This window comes from Neopelma chrysocephalum, unplaced genomic scaffold (genome assembly GCF_003984885.1).
Source record: "Neopelma chrysocephalum unplaced genomic scaffold, ASM398488v2 Primary Assembly neopelma1_43, whole genome shotgun sequence".
NCBI lineage: Eukaryota > Metazoa > Chordata > Aves > Passeriformes > Pipridae > Neopelma > Neopelma chrysocephalum.
This window is the reverse complement of record NW_020897702.1, coordinates 5,391,529-5,410,139: the sequence shown is the minus strand read 5'-3', so window position 1 is coordinate 5,410,139 and position 18,611 is coordinate 5,391,529. Positions and strand designations below refer to the sequence as shown.

At 37.6% G+C, this 18,611-nt stretch overlaps 1 protein-coding gene across 5 annotated transcripts in view; it reads left to right on the top strand.

Annotated features, from left to right (window-relative positions):
- The window catches only part of WASF3 (WAS protein family member 3), a 71,194-nt gene that overhangs the window by 30,411 nt on the left and 22,172 nt on the right, over nucleotides 1–18,611 (top strand). For 3 of the 5 annotated variants that reach the window (XM_027677844.1, XM_027677839.1, XM_027677840.1), the window contains exon 3: nucleotides 14,775–14,917. In XM_027677844.1, the coding sequence (XP_027533645.1) occupies nucleotides 14,785–14,917 (133 nt within the window). In that variant the 5' untranslated portion in view covers nucleotides 14,775–14,784. Of the gene's footprint in view, nucleotides 1–11,083; nucleotides 11,170–14,372; nucleotides 14,673–14,774; nucleotides 14,918–18,611 lie in introns of those variants that run through there. The other 2 variants (XM_027677841.1, XM_027677843.1) reach the window with 2 other exon arrangements.

Here is an 18,611-nt window from a genome sequence, read left to right as displayed (position 1 = left end):
GAAGTCTTTGAACATCTCCAGGCGTTCACAAGTGAAAAACCTCTGATGGATGGTGCTGCTCTTTCTTGTGGACTCCATATGTTTTGATCAATTGTGCTTTTATTATATGTAATACTATTTTCCTCCCAACTCACACTTGGCATTCACCCTCACTTGGCACTGACTGCAAGAGGAGAGTTATAGACATAGGTGTAAATCAATATGATGCTTTCAAACATTCAGTGTTAGGTTCTGAAATTTCATAGACTTAAAAAGCTAATTTTACATTTTCAAGATGTATATACATGTATGTCTTGAAGAAAAACAGAAAGCCTTGGTTTACAAAAGGTTCCACAGAGGATATTTAAATGCATGGATTTAAAATGCTGGAATGAAGCAGACTTTAAAAATTATTTAGTATTGTCATTGGTAACCTCTGCATTCCCAGGTAATCTCAGCTAAGTTTTGATAATTTTAGCTAGGAGAAAAAGTTGCTTAAGCCTCTTCTTAGTGATTTTTTTTATGCATGGTAAGAATGCTTTTTTCCTTGAAGCTGGTTTCTGGAGCACTTCTGCCTGGTCAGCTCCATGGAGATGTGTTGATACAACGCCAAATTTCATGGAACACAACTTTCCAGCCTTCAAGTCTTGAAAGGGGATTTTTACAGCAGACTAACTGCTGAATTCTATCTGAGACTCACTATGGTTTTATAGTAGCTTATTCGTCTCACAATGGGAGTTACTGTATGTGTAACGAGGAAATCTCTTTAATGCTGCAAATAAGGTTTTGTAAGCCAATGTTACTGTATCAAAGCATGTTACTTGTACTACTGCTGGACGTTGATTTTAGCTTTATTTAACATCCCCACCCCCCAAAAAAACCCCCCAATGAAACAAAAAAAAAACCCCAACCCAACCAAAACCAAACCAAACAAAAATACAAACAAACAAAAAAACCCAAAAAAGCCCAACTCAAAACAATACCAAAACTCTAAAACAAAACAATGGGAAAAAGACCAATCTAAGACCAGGCTGGTATGTTGAATTATTAGGAAGTTAATGGTGGCCAGAATTTGGATATCTGAATTTGTGTTGCTAGTAAGAAAGAGGATCTGTCACAAAAGAAGGTTATGTTTTTTGTTTGGGGAGATGTAGCTGCTTACAGTCTGATTGTGCTCATATATTAGTAACATGTGTATCAAGTGTGTTCAGATTTATTTGATTTATTTTTTTACTGCAGTTTCATTTCTATTGGATTCTGTTCTTGGTGAAAGGTATAAATGGATAACTGCCCATGTAAGTTAGTTTTAAAAAAATGTCTTCAGTATTGATAAGGCCAGGAAAAGGAGTATGATCCATCTTGATTTGTGCTGGACCCTACTTGTTATGTGCTCGTGGTTCAGTTGTTGGGGTATAGGGAGCTCCTGTACTTCTGGTAACTGGATGTTCTGCTGTGCCATCTGTAACTGCTGCTATTTTATTTTATGAACTGAAAAATAACACACTGCTAATTTCTTATGCATCAAACAGGAATGGTTTCTGTGATTTACTTGAAAGTCTTAACTGTATGGAATACAACAAGGAAGATTACCTGGAAGAGGGAAATAGCATCACTAGTGCTCAGGTTACCATGTACAGGCAGATACATGTAGGAAAGCTATGAAATGCATCCCCCACCCTGGGAAAACCTCTGACCAGAGCTTGTCCCTCCTTAGGCCCCAGAGCGAAATAACCACAACACGAAAAATTGCATTAATGGGGGGGGAAGGGGAGGGGCTTAATAGGGCTGTTTGTGCTTTGTGATGACTTTTTGTGTGGTGGTTTGGTTTTATGTGTTTTCTTTTACTTTTTAAATTTTTACTGCTCTCTTGAGTGTTGCTCTCTGTCACTCATAGTATCTTTCTTGATTTGTACATCAATCCTTGATTGCATGGCACTTAGTTCTGTAGCTATGGTAGCTACCAAAAGATGGACTTCATGGGAACAGATGGTGCACTTGGCTCAGGATGAAAATAGTTGGAAATTTTTAATGTTGATTCACAAAATATTTAGTTCCATTTTTCCATAAAATCACCCAAAATAAATCTGTTTTTTCCCCCATATAGACAAATTGCTATTTCCAGATTTCTGATATATAAGGGGAGCAAAGTGTTGGTGGTAGTGTCATAACTAGGAAAATTTGGGAAATCCTGTTTTCTGCTGAAATTTCATGGTGTGGGTGTGAAGCTTTACCTTGAGGAAATCTAGGGATGTTGCTTTATTTTGTAATAATTTAAGTCTTTAGGGGCTGTCCGTGTGTTTCCTGACACATGCCAGGAAATTTCTGCTGTTGCTGTGTGGTTGTTTAGGTGGACATTGAAGTTGCTTGACTGCAGGGTATTTTAAGGATTGTGATACAGTGCGATAGCCTGATAAAGCATCATTGCAGTTGTTTCCCAGCGGGAAAGTCTCTCCTGCCTGGTGAGAACCGAGAGTGGAGGAGGCATGTTAGGAGTTAAGGTGGGGAAAGATTGATGTTGAATTGTCATGATATGAAGTCCTTTCCCTTTGCTGTTTGACCTACATTATTGCTCTCTATAAAATGTGTATAAACTGTGTGTGTATGTGCATAGATAAAATATATGTACATGAACTGTACTTGTGTGTATATACATGTATGATATCTGGAGGATTTCTTGTGTGGAAAAGAAGCATAAGAAAACCTAACACTTCCCTGTGACATTTTAGATTACCTGCTATAGAGTAAAAGAGTTTTAAGAACAGATCAATTTTTTTATCTAAAAATTGCTGTTCTAAAAGGATTTTAATGGTAAATATGGGAAATAAGGAACACTGTGTTGCCATAAAATGGATATTATTGGACATGAAGGGATCCTTTATCCCCTTTGTACTTTCCCCTCCAATTTAGGGTTAATTGAAGTTCTGAGAAACAAATTACTGAATTTCCTTCTGGTTTAGCTTGAGGTCATTTGAGGATCTGAATGGCATGTTCTCCCTGCAGGAGGGCTCCTGAGGCCTTACCAGGTGGCCTTTGTCACATGGACTGTGACCCAGACAGTTATTTCGAGCACTTCAAATCCAGTAAGGCTCTGTTAAATGGGATCAATATAAGTCAGCAAGCCTAGCTGCAACTTAGGTTTTCTTTATATAATCAAGGCATTTGCTTCTGGTAATACTTACTGTTTGTGAAGGAGGAAGGCTGGGACAAATACAGTTTAAATGGTCTTCGGGAGCTCTTGTGCATTATTGTAGTTTAAAATGTTAAGAAAAAGCTTGTTTATAATTGCAGACTTTCCATATTCTGTTGTGATTTGTTCCAGCATTGTCTGAAGTAGTGTAAAAAATTATATGGTAATGATTCTTTTGTTACAGATTTTTTCCATTTCTGCAGTGTAGATAAAATGTGACTTTCCATAAAATGTAGCTTTCCATAACCAAACTAAACTCATAGAAAACTGTGCATCAAATAGCCCAAACAGATTTAAAGCAAGCACTGCAAGATGTTTAATGCCATCATTCAAGAGACTGTATTGAAAGAGTCACACTTAAAATAGTTTCTCAGTGGTTTATTGTAAATTGGGAAATGAAAAGCCACTTTTTGCCTTCTTATTTTAATTGTCAAACAGATGAAGAAGGGATTTGTGTTTGTAATGTTGCATTGTGGACTGCAGTCCAAAAATCCTAGAATGGGTGGGTGGAGAACAAGAAAGAAATTTCCTTCAGGTGGGAAATGTCCTGATATGGTTGATTTGTTAATTAAGTAACAGTGCTTATTTAATAGCAGTTCTCTTTTTTTTTTTTTTCAAATTATTATTTTTTTATTTATTGCCCTGTGGTCTTACTATGTTAGAATACTTCTGGGTTTTGAAATAGTAGCTTGTAGACATTTTCTCAACTCTCTGGGCTGCTGAGTTTTGCTGTGGAGAGTGAGAACTGTGTGGCTCTGTCTACATAAGGAACTCTGCTCACATCTGATTAAGATCCAAGCCTGTTTCCAGATGACATCTGGAAACATTTTGACCTGCTAGTGGAGGGCTGTTCCTGACCTAATTAGCTTGGTGTTATAACTAGCTCTCTGCTGCTTGGTGATTTTGTTCCTTTTGACTTCATCTGGTTTATACTCCTCACTGAATGTTACCATTTAGGGTACTAAAGGTTAAAACAAAATTAGATTTTACAATCTGCTGCTTTTCCAGTCAATGTTTCAGTACTTCTAAAATTTCATATATGTAATCATTGGTTATTCAAAGTACAAAGAGCTGAATAATTCAGCAGCTGTATGGTTTGCACATGTCAAGATGATACAAAGGAGGGGGATGATCAATCTAAGTCTTTTTTCCTGTGCTGTAGGACAAAGCACTGCTTCTTCCTCTGCTTCTTCCTCTTAACTCTGTGACGAGTTTCTTCTAGTTCTGGCTGAGTGCTTCTTTTCAAGAGGTGGCATTTCTAAAGGGTAAATGTTTCTTGAGAGGTAGACTGTATGCTGTATTAAGGTATTTATATTTTCATTTCTTTCAACTCTGCTTAAAAAACAAAGGCTGCCACTATTTCTTCATATGCACAAGGAAAATACTTTTGAGTTGCTGTGCAAAACTGGTCAAATAAAATTTAAACAAGCTCCACCAAATGCATACTGTGTATCTTTTCAGTACAGACAAATAAAACTAAAGGGAAACAAGTGGTGACTCAGTTAATTTCTGTTTGCTTGAATAGGAGAAAGGACGATAATAAATTCTTGGAGTATAATACAGATTTCAAGAAAGTTCATATGAAAGAAAACTGTTTTCAGTGCAGCAGAAGTACTTCCTGGTTGAAACAAGTCCATTCTTAAAATAGTAAAAACTAAACAAATGCTCTTATATGGCTTGAAAAGACATTTTTTTCCTTTCCACTGTGCATGCATATCATTTACACTGTATTTGGTGTTAGCATAGTAATATTAGGTTGAAATAGTAAAATTGGTAATGGCAGTAAGGTTTTTGTTGGTTTTTTCAAATGTATGAACGCAGTGGAACAGATGTTCAGAACAGCATGGAATATTCCTTCTTCCCCATCCCACCATCCCTTTCACACCGAGCCATCTGGAAGGGACTATGAGCAGCCATCATGCTAAGAACAAGATTAACGTGTCGGCATCTTTTGTTGATACTTTAAACTGGTCACTGTTTGTTCAGCAGAAAGAAACAATGTGAGGTCTCATTACTGTGTGTGTGCTTAGATTATTCGTGTGGATATGGAAAAAAGGCAGAAGAGAAAATAGATTCAGATATACTTATTTGTGAAAACACTTCTGTATGTATTTTTCCAGAGTTCTTCAGTCCATGCTCTTCATGTACTTTGTTTTTTTACCCTGATTTTTTTTTTACAGCAACAAGTATACCACGTGTGGATGTCTTTCAGTTTACTCAGTTGGATTTCTTTAGTGTCCTTTAGCCTTATATGTTTTGAGAGAAAGCGTAAATTAGTGTTTTGGCTTAATGAACAAAATTTTGGTTAGAGAAAGGACAGCTTATGGACTAGAAATGAGAGACTCTAGTCATGTGTGAAGGTGCCCTGGATCATCTGTATTCTGATACAGAATGAGTAGAAAAGGGTGGGTGGATCCGATGCTGGCAAAGTGATTGGATTCAGTACAGCAAGCTATTGTATTGTGCAATCTGTGAAATTCCAGTAGATTTCAGGTAAGCAACTCGCTTTTTAAATAGGTATCTTAGTAACATTAAGTGTATCAAGGAAGATTAAAATGTGTTTCTGAAGGAGAAATTGTATTTAAAAGCTTAACACACAGGTTCAGTGGGGCCACAGTGTTTTTCTTCCATTGTTTTGTGTTTCTTTCAATGAAGAGAGTTTTAAGAAATGGAAATCTGAAATTAGATTCAGGAAGGCTATTTGAAAATGAGATACTTAAAGCCTGAAACTACTACTACTGTAGTGCTTTAAGTTATTCTGAGTGAGAAAGTAATCAGAGGAAAGTGACAAAACTCAAGATCTCCAGCTTTCAGATCTCAGTTTTCAGAGAAGGATAAGCATGAGAAAAAGAAGAGACTTTAAAACTAGGTGAGGGATATTTATAGGTGTTCTGAGGAAAGCTTATCCTGTGAAGAAATAGAGTGGTGAAATAAAGAAATATTAGTGTTTTAAAAAAAAGTACATCAACATGAAAAATATACTGTGTATATGTTTTCCTGTATTTTTATAAAATCATAAAGCATCTTTAAAAAGTATGAAGATTTAAATGACAGGTAAAAAGGTCCAATGTAATTTACTGGCAAAGATTTTTGCATATTGGGCAGTGGAAGAAATTCTGTGAGTATAAATTATAGAATCCATTAATTTGGACAGTGAGAAAACTTAATACAGGAAATTCTTTCTGTATTCCCTAGGTATGTTGTGGTTGGGCCTGAAAAGTTGTAACCTGGAAATGGAGATAAACCAGTGCAGTAACTTCAGTTACTGTCTTCATTAGCAGAGAGTGAGAAATACCTTTATTTCTCCCTTTAACAATGATGAAACCATTGATTGGATGACATGTATATGATCCCTTATTTGGAGCAGGAGATGAAACTTCACAATCTGTCTGCACTTCATAATGATAAGATTTTTATTTCCTTAGAAGCTGCTGGGAAACATACTGTGAAGGGGAAAAGTTACTCTTGGGATTGTAGCTTTGTAATATTTAATTTCTGTTGAGATGAAAAAGTTAGTGTAGTAACTTTGAAGTGGTCCCTCAGTTTTGTTTACTGAGACACTCTTGTTTGGCAGTGAACTGTAGATACAAGTACTTAAATAGAACTTAATGAGACCTTTGACACTATTACAGAATGGCAGGTGCACAGAGATAATCTTGAGCTACAGTCAATGTGAAGATGGGGTTGTAAAACGAAGGTAAAAAGCCGCCCAAAACACCCATCCTGGAAGTTTTGGAGAAAACAAGGCAGATTTCTGACTTCATAGTTTCTGATAGTATTTGAAAACCTCTTATATTACAGTCTGCACTCTCAGGGAAAGAACAGCTACTTAATTTCAGGTTAAATCATTCTCAGGGCCTCTTTTTTCCTATATTAGTGAATGTTCTCTCTTCTATGCTTGTTTAGAGTTAATGTGAAATATTGATGGGAACTAAATTTAAGGTACCTGTAAATGTTCAATACTGTGAAGATCAATTTGCTTTTTTCTCTCCCAGCTTTTTAATTAGTGGAATTTCTGAATTAATGCCTTCACCTTTTAATGAATCTGCAAACTTTTGTGATGCAGGCCCACTGTGTTAAGAGGTAGCTGTTGTTCTGCCTTTTACATGGTTTTTGAAGGTGTAGAGGGTTGACTAGGAAATATATATCCATAAAGTTTATTTAGGTTGTAAATAAATAAAACTAAAAAACATCTCCCTTCCCCTGTTGTCCTTTCTCTTGCCATTGCTTAATGTCTTGATTTCCTTCATAACATCATTGGACCATAAAATCTGCCCTGCGGATCTTAGCACAGACAAAACCTCCACCAAATAAAGAAAACAAAACAACCGCCCAACTTGGTGAACCTTCAGAAATAGCTCATTGCAACAGACATTAAAAAGCTCTATTAAAGAAACAAAATAGCTTTAGGGATTTCTGTGCTCATTTCATCATTGCTAATACTTAAGTTGGTATGATGAGAGGGAAGATCAGAAGTGGTGGTCTGATGCTAAAAAGAAAAAAAACCCTGCTTTCATTTCAGCCTTGACTCATTCCTTTCATGTAGATCTGGCAATCAGAAGGGAGATCTGTGAAAATGGCGTTAATAGAATTGGCTATACATTAAATTTTAGTGGGGTGCACATTTTCTAGGCGTTTCACTTTACATGTTTTGTTGAAAGATGTGGTTTGTTGTGGATAAGAAATGTTCTTGATTTTTAGTTATCCTCAGGAAATAGCATTCTCTTAGACTTTGTGCGTACTTGTATCAAAAGTCTGCCCTTGCGTCAGCAAACTCATATAAAAATCGGAAGAGTTGCATAAAAATTATGTAAAACTTGGAAGAACTTGTATATGAACTAAAAAATACACTGTCCTTTAGATTGGGATAGCTCTAATAAAAGTAAAGTTGTTGGTACTTGAGGCATAATTGTTAAAGCATTCTTTTGTTTTGGTATTTGTTACATAGTAATGTGGCTGAGAGAGGAATTGCATACCTGATAGAACTAAAATAACTAGAAGATGCTATTAAAAATCACTCTTGTTTAGATGCCTTTTGATAAATATAAAATAATTCTGGGTCATTGGAGCACTGTTATAAAATATTTAGCCATCAGTTATTGTATGTTTTTTTGCAGGACGCAAAATGTGGATTCAAATTCTTGTTAGAATGAAGCCAGTTCAAAAAAACCCCACAAAACTTCTGTCTAATGTCATTCATCTGCACTTTTAGATCCTGAATTCAGTAACTTCCAGTTTATATGCTAGTTCCAGTTTATTTGGTTTTAACTTGTCATTACTGATAAGGTAGTAAGTGACAGTACTTGATGGCAAGTAGGAAAGGTTCACAAACATCAGGTTCCCAGTCATTTAGGACAAGGAAAAACTGAAGGGGACATACGTTAAAGGCATATTCATTCCTTTTCTTCTCTTATGATAACAAGGATAGAAGTGTTTGCTATCCCTGTAGCCTTTTGTGTCTTGAGAAGAATGAAGAGCCTTTGGAGGACAGGGAGATGTGAGATAATGGTGACTCTGGGGGGTGTTGGAAAACGGGGATGAAGAGCATCTCCAAACCCAGTGCTTGGGATCTTTCATCTTCCTGCTTTTCCTTCTATTCCTATTTAGCACATACATGAATTTTGAAGGTGGATGATGGTAGGCTATCCAGAATTATGAACTTGAATGGGAAAATGAGCAATAATACCAAATTGGGTGCCATTCAGAAATGGAAATTGTGTGTTGAATTGAGTTTTAGGACATTAGGTATAGGAAAACTTAACTGTCTGCAAACATTTAAAGTGTTGAAATGCCCTAGACATGGAGACTGTGATTAGGATGTAGTAACTTGAAACTTGATTGTGTGGCTTCAGGTGAGGAAACTGGCAGTATTTTATGAGGTGAAATGCAGTTCTAGATTCACACACTGAAATTAAGGTGTGTGCATAGCAGAGCTTACACATGAGGTGTTTGAGCTCGCTGTGTCATTCTTGTATCTATCAAGAGATGCAGTGATTTAGTTGCTCTTTGGGCTTTTGCTGAGCTCAAATATATGTAGTTATACAAATTTAGGTGCTTAAGTTTGAATGGAATCCCGTCTGGTACATTACTTATAACAAGCTGCATATTCAATCTATCTCTTGTTTTTCTTCTCCGTAGAAGGAGAATTGTGGTATGTTCTCTTTCTGTAGAGGTCTGTGAGATTCAAAAATGAAAAGCTTTAAAGCTCTCTGAAATAATAGAATGTATTCAGGGAGAAATTTGGATTCATGTAAAGAAAGCTCTTTTTCATGGTAAAATGTTTAGCTTTGTGGTATTTTACTGGAGGATATAAGAAGAAATCTCGGAAGAGCTTAAAAAATGGATTGAACAGTGTCTTTGAGAAAATGTAATAAGTAAACATTCGCAAGTAGAGGGTCTGTTTAATGAATTGGCATTTGTTTTGTGGTATTAGTGAATATATAAAGAACCATGAAATTCAGCTACACGTTTTTAGCACTAGTGTAAATTGCAGTACCTTTTTGGGGATGTGATAGGACAAAAGGCAGGTTTGGGGAACAGCTGGTGCTTTGAATTTTTTGCCAGTTGCTCAAATACTTGAAAAACCCAGCTTGTCTCTTACAATAGCCATGCTCTGCTGTTGTTTGGAAAGACTGTACGTTGTGTTTGTCATCTTTCATGTTTGTTACTGTACAACTGCTTTCTACATGATTTTTTAAAAATCTGACCTGCCAAGGCAATGTCAGATTTCTTGCATGCTGTTTAACAACTGTTGTCCAGAGGAAGGTGGTCTGACTTGACCCTGTGAGTATTCCTATGACTGCAGGGAAAGAAAAGCAAAAATGTTTTGATTAAGTCTTTCTGTACCACACTTGCCTCTACAGCAATAACTACTGGGATAAGTGCCTTCTAATTTTAAGACAAAAGGCAGTTATGCAAGTAGTTCTTGGGGGGGGGGGAGAAGAAAAAGGAAGATGAGAATACTGAGAGACTGTGTAAAATCTGAATTTTAATGGGTCGATCTAAGCTAATTGAAGCTTCTGATGCCCTTTCCTTTCAGAATGTGTGTGGAAGTAGAGTTGCTGATGCCTGTAGGGTTTGGAGAGCAGTGTCCATTTGTACTCAAGTCAGAGTTTAGTCCAGCTAGATGTCGCATCCAATCCATGTCCAATGAGGCACGCATGGATTTAGTGAGATGTTAAGCGACATTTCACCCTCTTAGTTTTCTTCTTTCTCCTTTTGACTCCTCCCATTTTTATGGTCTGATGCTAATGTCTCATACATTTCTACTGCAGCCAGTTGTAAGTATGCAATATAGCATCTTTCTAGATCCTTCATCTCTTGTGCCAGAAGCAGCTGCTGGTTAAAAGCCAGTTGTCAGACATGGGTGGCTCCGCACAGGGAGTGGAGTTGGACCTATTTATCCCAGTTGTAAGTCTCTGGCTTCATTGTGTGCTTAGCTGGGCAAAAATGTGTAAAAGAAAATAATTATAAACTTATGTTTGGGACCAATCTTCTGAACTGACACAATTTTTGAAAATAATAACTTTTTTGCCTTAGATTTTTAATTTATTTGTGGATGGAAGGTGTGCTGGTTTTGGTTGGGGTAGAGTTAATTTTCTTCACAATGGCTAGTACGGGACTCTGTTTTGGATTTGTGCTGAACAGAGGGTTGATAATATATTGCTGAGCAGGGCTTACACAGATCCAAGGCCTTTTCTACTTTTTGTACTGCCATGCTGGTGAGGAAGTTGGGGGTGTATGGGGAGGTTGGGAGGAGACACAGCGGGGACAGGTGACCTCAGCTGACCAAAGGAGTATTCTGTAGGAGGCGTGTTTTAGGGATTCTGGATGAGGCATCCTGGGAAATGAAGTCCCGAATGTACTCCCACGCACATGGGCAGTGAGATACCCCATGATGATTGGTCAGGGGAGTCACGCGTTGCTTTGAAGTGCCTATAAAAGGCGTTGTTTGCTTCCAATAAATGGATTTGGTTGATGGACCCCCAACCAGCTGGGTCTATGTGGGTTTATTATTTATTATATTAATAAAGCCATAGTATTCCAGACCAGATGACCTCATGCTCAATATATAAAGCTAAGGGAAGGAGGAGGAAAGGCGGATGTTTGCCGTGATGGTGTTTGTCTTCCTAAGTCACCATTATGCATGATGAGACCCTGCTGTCCTGGAGATGGCTGAACACCTGCCTGACCGTGGGGAGCAGTGAATTAATTCCTTGTTTTGCTTGTGTGTGTGGCTTTTGCTTTGCCTTCATTCCAACCCATGAGTTTTCTATCTTTTTGATTCTCTCTGTGATCCAGCTGGTGGGGGAGTGAGTGAGCGGCTGTGTGGGCCTTGGTTGCTGGCTAGGGTTAAACCATGACAGAAGGGAAGTTACTAACCTCTGTGTTGTAAAATTGTATATAATTTGCTGAATCCCAATGTGTTTAATACACATCACAATGCAAATCTTGTCTAGTAATAAACTGTGACTGAATGTGACTTGAAATAGGTGGAAGATGAATGTGGAAGGCAGTGGAACTGCCATTGCAAATTCTTGTTTTCTGCACCTAGTAACATACTCTCCTCTGCCTGGCTGAGCCTCATGAAGACCCTGTAATTCAATGTCTTATTTTGTCTTGATTTCTTGTTTAAACTCTTGTTGCATAGGTTTTGAAATAAATTTAGCCTCACTTCTCATGAATTTTTCATTAAGAAAGATTAAGTTCATTGGTTGTATGTGGTGAAGAAAAGGGTGGTAGTGCTTTTTAGCACAAGGGCACAAGCTTTTTACTTACTGATGGGTTAGTGTCTGAATAGGTCTGTAAGTGCTTGATTCAGACAGGTAAAGATTTTAAATTAGAAGAAACTTACTGCAATTGCAGAGGTTTTTTTCTTTTCCTCTGATCAGGAACATGTAATGGATTGCTTAATTTGCATATATTTACTCATCAGTGTTCAGTTTACCTTTTGGAATTAAACCTCATACTGAAATGAGGTAGCTACATAGTAATTTAAATCATGCATTCAAATATGAGAGTTGTTTATTTCCTGCTACCGTCAGCCTAGCTGTGTGGTTTAGCCTGCTTTGTAAAGAAATGAGATGTCTTGGGTTGGTCTGTCACTTCCCCTGGTAGCTCTTGAACCTACTGGACCATTTCATAAAGAATTGATGAGAAAATGAGAAGATCAAACAGTGGTTGTATGTTTTCTTCAAATTAGCTTTTATAGGCAAGGAAGAACATTATGTGGAGAAGGGACTTAAATTAGAGCTCCTGGTGAAAGGCATTCTGGTTGTACTCAGTGTGGTACATGTTTTGAGAGGTAGCAAGCAATTAGCTGGGCACTGTGCAGCCAGCTTCCGACTGGGCCCAGGGTGTTGCGTGGGTTAGTGGGGAAAAGGTGGGTGAACTGCAAAAGGTAGGAGTGGGGCCAGCTCTGAGAATGCTAGACAGAAAGCCATGGGGGAAACCTGGCTTTAGTCTGGTGGCCTTCTTGTATAAAAATTTAAGTAAAATGGGTTAAAAAATGAGAGTATGAAAAATGTAGTAAAACATATTCCCAGTAGTTCTCTTACAAAACTAAACCCCCACGAACCCCAAACCTAGTAGAATGGTTGCCTTGTTCTCCAGAGAATTTTACTGATGAATTGCATATCAATATTAGTTCAAATAAAGATAATTTTTGAGATGTCAAATCACCCACCAGTATTTCAGGAATTCTATTGTCTTGCTTGTAGGGAGTCTTTTACACCTTTAATTTATATGACAGTGTTGTTCATGTTACAGAGAAAGCAAAAATTTGTAGCTTGTGAGTTGAAATAAGACTAAGATTTGGAATTGGCTGCTTTAGTGCTAATTTATGCTCCTATTAATTTATTTCTTACCAATTATGCTTTATGTGAAATGTAAGAGTGAGAGAATTCCTCCTAGTGATTTTTATTTCGTTGTTACAGTCCACTAGCCTGTTTGCAGTGTGATGCTGCTAGATGTTGCTCTTCAGTAATAGTGACTTTCCAGTTTTGATCTATTTTTGTTCAAGTTCTGAAATGTGTCTATGTTGGATATTAAGTAGTATTTTGAAATGCATCTGTTTGTAGAGGAATACAAAATCATAAAAGAGAAAGATTTTTTTTTTTTTTTGTCAAATATAAAATTGTTCCTCCCTTACCTCTGATGTATTGTTTAAAATTTAGCAAACTCAGCTGGCCTTAATTCTGATGAACTCAAATAAACTGTCTCATATCAAGAGATGTAAAATACAATGCAACACTACTGCTTAGAAGTCATGACCTTTTTCCTTCCTGACCTGTTATGAAATAGTCTTACACTTAAATAATTTGCTTTTTGTTCATTGAAGTTGTTAAGCTTTTAGAAATGTTCTTGAGAATAAAATATTTTAAACCTTTGGGGTGAAGTCATTACAAAAATTACTATGCAACATTTGAAAAGCAAGAAGATCTTTTTAATTTAGTAATGTGATTTTAATTAGAGAAATTGAAAGGCTACTTTAGTTGCTTTAGTTCAGTAAAAAAGAAATTTTCAATTAAGTCTTTTCCAAATGACCTTATGTCCTTGGTAACACTGTAACTTCTCGTTCCATAAAATTTTGGTGCCATATGGTCTTTAAACAGAATATTATTCATAGGAAGTACATGGGACATTGAGTTGTTGGTGTTAAAAAAAAAAAGTAGTCAAATTGACTCATAATTGTGTTAATGTCATTTTAAAGAAAACTGGTTTAGACATTTTTGTAGCATATGCTTCCCTTTTTGGGGAATTCTGTCCCGCTTGGGCATCCTTGCTGTCAAAGCTGCTCTCTGCAGGATAATGTTTTCCATGCCATTGTGCCCTTTTGTGATGCTTTCATATCTCTTTTTGTACTTGTCTTCCCCGTTCCTAGTCTTTGTTTTTTTCCCCAAGAAAGTTCTGACAACCTTAGTTATCTAGCATATATGTCTTTCTGCATCTGGCATGTTCCCAAAAGCTGTTCAGTGTGCCCGTACCCCATTCAGAGTGTCATTCAGCACCACCTGTGGAAAACCAGCTTCTTCCTTGTGTTGCATCTTCTTTCTTGTTCTCACCCAGCCTAATTTTGAGAGACACTTGCCTTTATGTGTCAGATGAATTTATCATTTTTACTGAACACTGTCTGAGCAGGGGTGGGTCAGGGTCTGACGTAGTCAGGAGGCTGTAATGCACAGTCAGTCCGTTGGTGGCCAGCTTGCCCAGGCAGCAAGCCAGCTTGCTCCAGACAGCAACCTTTCCTGCTCGTCCTGTGGAGACTGCCAGTTTTTTATAAATGCAAATGTGCCCTGAAGTCCAGTTATTCTTGTACTGCAGCACAAGTCTGTGTGTACAGTAAATCTTACACCAAGTCTAAGGCAGAAAACATACATTATCCATGTGGCCTGTATCCTCTGCTGATCTGCAGCGCTCTTAGCATGTTCTGGCTTGAGTGCACAACTCCAGTCCCTTGGTAGGAATTCCATAGGAAGGCTGAGGCAAGTGCATTAAAAGAAGAAAGGTGAGTATTTTTTGTAGAAAAAGCCTGAATGCATGCTACATTGATTCATAGCTCTTAATTTCATTTTTGTAAATATCATACATATTTGTTTGTAAATTCCAGGTTGTGAGCCATGCCTTTGGTGAAAAGGAACATTGAACCGCGGCATCTCTGCCGAGGAGCTCTGCCAGAGGGAATTACAAGTGAACTGGAATGCGTAACGAATAGTACCCTTGCTGCTATCATACGCCAGCTAAGCAGCTTAAGTAAGTATCTGTAACTTCCTGCAAGTATTTGATTCCTGATGAAAAACTGAAGAGATGAAAGGCTTTAAGATGGCTTGTTTTAAATAGAAAAATTGCAATACAGGACATTACCACTAGTGTATTGTAATAATATTCTATTTCATTATTATATATTTTGAAGTTTATTAAAGAAGAGAAAAACCCAACCCTCTCCTCCAGAAAAACGTTCCAAAAACCAAACAAGCAAAAAAACACTGTGGGGGAGGAGGTAACCAAAACAAACCCAAACGAACAAAAACCTGCAGCATAGAAAATCAGAAATTTTTCTAAGCTAAGAGAAATTAGTGCAAAAAACAAGACTAGCATTTGATTCTGAAAGATGAAACCAGCAAACTCTTCTGCTTCTTGGCATTAAATGACACATTTGACTGAAATTTTAGTTTTTCTTAATGTGCTTATATTTCTTAAGCCTTCTCTTTTATATATGTCTGCTCAATTCATATGAATGAAATTAAACACATTGAAAAAATGGCATTTGCTGAACAAGCCTGTAGGCTCCTGTTGAGGCAAGCTAGCATTAGCTGCATACAGAGGAGCCTACACACTACACCTGTCAGGTGACACCAGCTCTAGCAATTCTAGAAGCATGACTGGAGTGTTTGCAGGATGAACAATATTTTTAATGAAAGAGAGAAGAGATTTTTTTTTAGAGTGTGTTTAACAATCAGCAGCTGTTGTTTGTGCTAATAAGTCTGGTTCTTGAAAAGAAATTACTGCTTCATCAGTTGCTTCAGTTTGTAAATGGAAGTGGTTTAAGAATATAAGAGTCTGCATGGAGCTTAGACTATGGGTGCCACTAAGTCTGGTGTTCAGTTTATGAGGATAGGAAAAAGCCTATGCTTAGGGAAAGAGAACAAGAAACACAGCATTTCCTGTTTCCAGTAGTCAGTGATTTAGGGATTTTTTTGAGCTGGAGGTCCATCTGAATCATCCTATGTAATAAGCATTTGTAAAAGTATCATCTGTGGCATTGCTTGGAGTTGTTGAAATAGGGATTGCGCTTTTTTCTTGTCCGATGACCTGTGACAGAATGTCCCACAGTAGAAGTTGATCTGTTTCTTTCTTTTGATACCTTCTTATTCTGGTAAAATAAAAAATAATGAAAGGTGATTTCATCTTGTGTATTTCCATAATAATTTGTGATTTTATTAATTCTTTATCATATTCTCCTAGTGATAGCCTTTCCAGTTCGGAGTGTCCTGATCTGTTAGTACTCTTTTTGCATAGAAACTATTTTGTATTGCTGATCATTGTTATTTCTGCTTTGGATATGTAAGTTAGGGTATGTTGTGGGTTTTTTAAGGTGGAGCGTTGAGGACTTCAGATCATATTCAAAACAGACTTTTTATGTTTTATCGTGATTTCCCTAAGAATTTATACAATTTTGATTGTTGCTAAACATTGTAATTTTCAGTGGAGTTTCCAAGTGATTCTCTGATCTTTCTTGAGCAGTAGCTGCCAATTTAGTGGCTAATGTTATTTATAGTTAATTTGTGTTTGCATTACCATTGATTCATTTACTGTTTTCTTAGGCAGTTGCTTGGTGTTGACATCCATATGTTTCAGAAAAGTGAGAAGAATGGCTACTGCTCTTAATTACATTAAAGGATACCTGATAAGACCTCATTTTGGTACTGCACAATGATTGCCCAAGTGTGGATAATACACGTCTGACTTGCTAGGAATGTCTAGCTTTCATTTATCCAGATTTGATTTTGGGCCTAATCTGTCTGTTACATTGCGTGTTCAGATCCTCTTATGATTGTTGTTGAGGACCTGGCTACTTATATCCATATTCTGAAATTTTCCCTTACTGGATCTTTTGGGTCATCAGAAGTCTTTGTAGATAGCCCCTAAAGTTCTATTAGTGTTGAGTTAAAGATCTATGCAAATAAATTATATGTCCTTTGTTTTAACAGATGAGTACATGGTATTTAATGAGTGAAAAGTACCACCAGCCTCATCCGCAGTCTAAAATCTGTCATGTTTGCAGTTTTTTCTGCAGGCAGTGTTTGTTTTGCCTGTGTTTCAGGGCAAGTGGGAGCAAGGAAATGATCATAGAAAAAAGCTGTGCTGGAGCTGAAGCAGTATGTCCTGCTGACAGCATCAGAGCTTGTTGGTGTTCCCACAGCTTGAGGCATAGAGAGAGCAAGTACAGGTCTATCTCACAGTCACACTGTTTTTTTTAGTGTTGCACTGTGAGTTCAGTGTGGATTTTAAAAACTGGCAGGTCTGTGCTGTTGCATACAAATTTGGCTTACTTCTGCCTCTGCTCTTTTCAGGAGACATGAACAAGTTCCTATCCAATGGGAATGTGCTCTCAGGAGAGCTTTTTTTCTATTATGTTTTCAGATTAGGGTTCATTTCCAGCCAGCTGGCTTGGAGCGCAGACAGAGTGAGCAGCATTCTGTATTAAACTGTGCACTTTTGTATAAGGCAAAATGTTGTCTGGGGACTCACCTCCACTTGGGAGGAGAGAATCTACTGCTGTGGGGAGGACTGGGAGCATTTGCAGCCTGTACCTGTAAGTACTGTGATGCTTTATCTATTAAACATAATCGCGGAGCAAAGACTTGGATGCTTCCACAAAATACTGCCGTGCTTTTGGCAGTGGAGTTTGGTCTGATGACTGCAGGACTTCAGCCAGTGAAAAGGCTGCTTTCTGCAACAGGATCTCTTGCAGAATGGTTTTGTTCCTGAGTTTTACGTATGTGTATATATGGGGAAGAAATAATAAATAGCATCTGATTGTTGTTGAAGATTAAATATTAAAAACTGTATGCCCTCCTTCATTAAACTTAATTAGACTGCAGTCCGTACATTAACAATACTCACTGTGTTTCAAGTTGCATTACCACTTGAAATAATTCCTTTCTGTGAGTCTTGAAATATTTTGTATTTTTCATGTTTCTGGCTTCTCTGTTCATCCAGATACTACCTGTCAGGTTGAAATCTTACCTACATGGATATAAATCATCTGAACATAGGTACAGAGCTACTTTCTTTGACCCATATGCAAATGATACCAAACGGTTTTTGCTGTACAACATAAAATGGAGGAAGTGTCATCTGCAGAGACTTGGAAGACTTTTTCTTTCACTCAGAGAACAATATCAGCCAGCTTGCCTCCTAGTATTTTCTTGGGTAGATTGGCCGTTGGCTCAGAGTTTCATTGGTTTTCATGCAGGCCTGAGCACACTGCATCCAGCTTTGTGTCACTCTGCTCTTCACTACTGCTGAATCAGGCTGGGTTGGAAAGTTAGCTTTTTTGCCATTTATTGTCATGCTAGAGGTACTGTGAGAAAGCAAATGAGAATCAAGACCTAGTCAGTAACAGCCTACCACTTCTGCTCATTTAAAAAAGGGGTAGGGGGAAAGCATGAGTCTAACATTTCTAATTAATCCTGTTACAAATGGGTGGGTGGAATCACTGTCTTCTGCTCCATATTGTGATAAAATGAGCATATCCTGGATGAAATCCAGTTTACGGAACAGCACATAGTTCTGTGGGACATTTCAGTCCTTACCTAGGACCCTGAGGAGAGCAGTAGTGCAGTGCTGGCTCCTTTTTGAGCAGCCTTAGTGTCATCTTTATTCCAGAATCAGTTAGGCTGGAAAAAACCTTTGAGATTGAGTCCAGCCTGTGACCAAACAC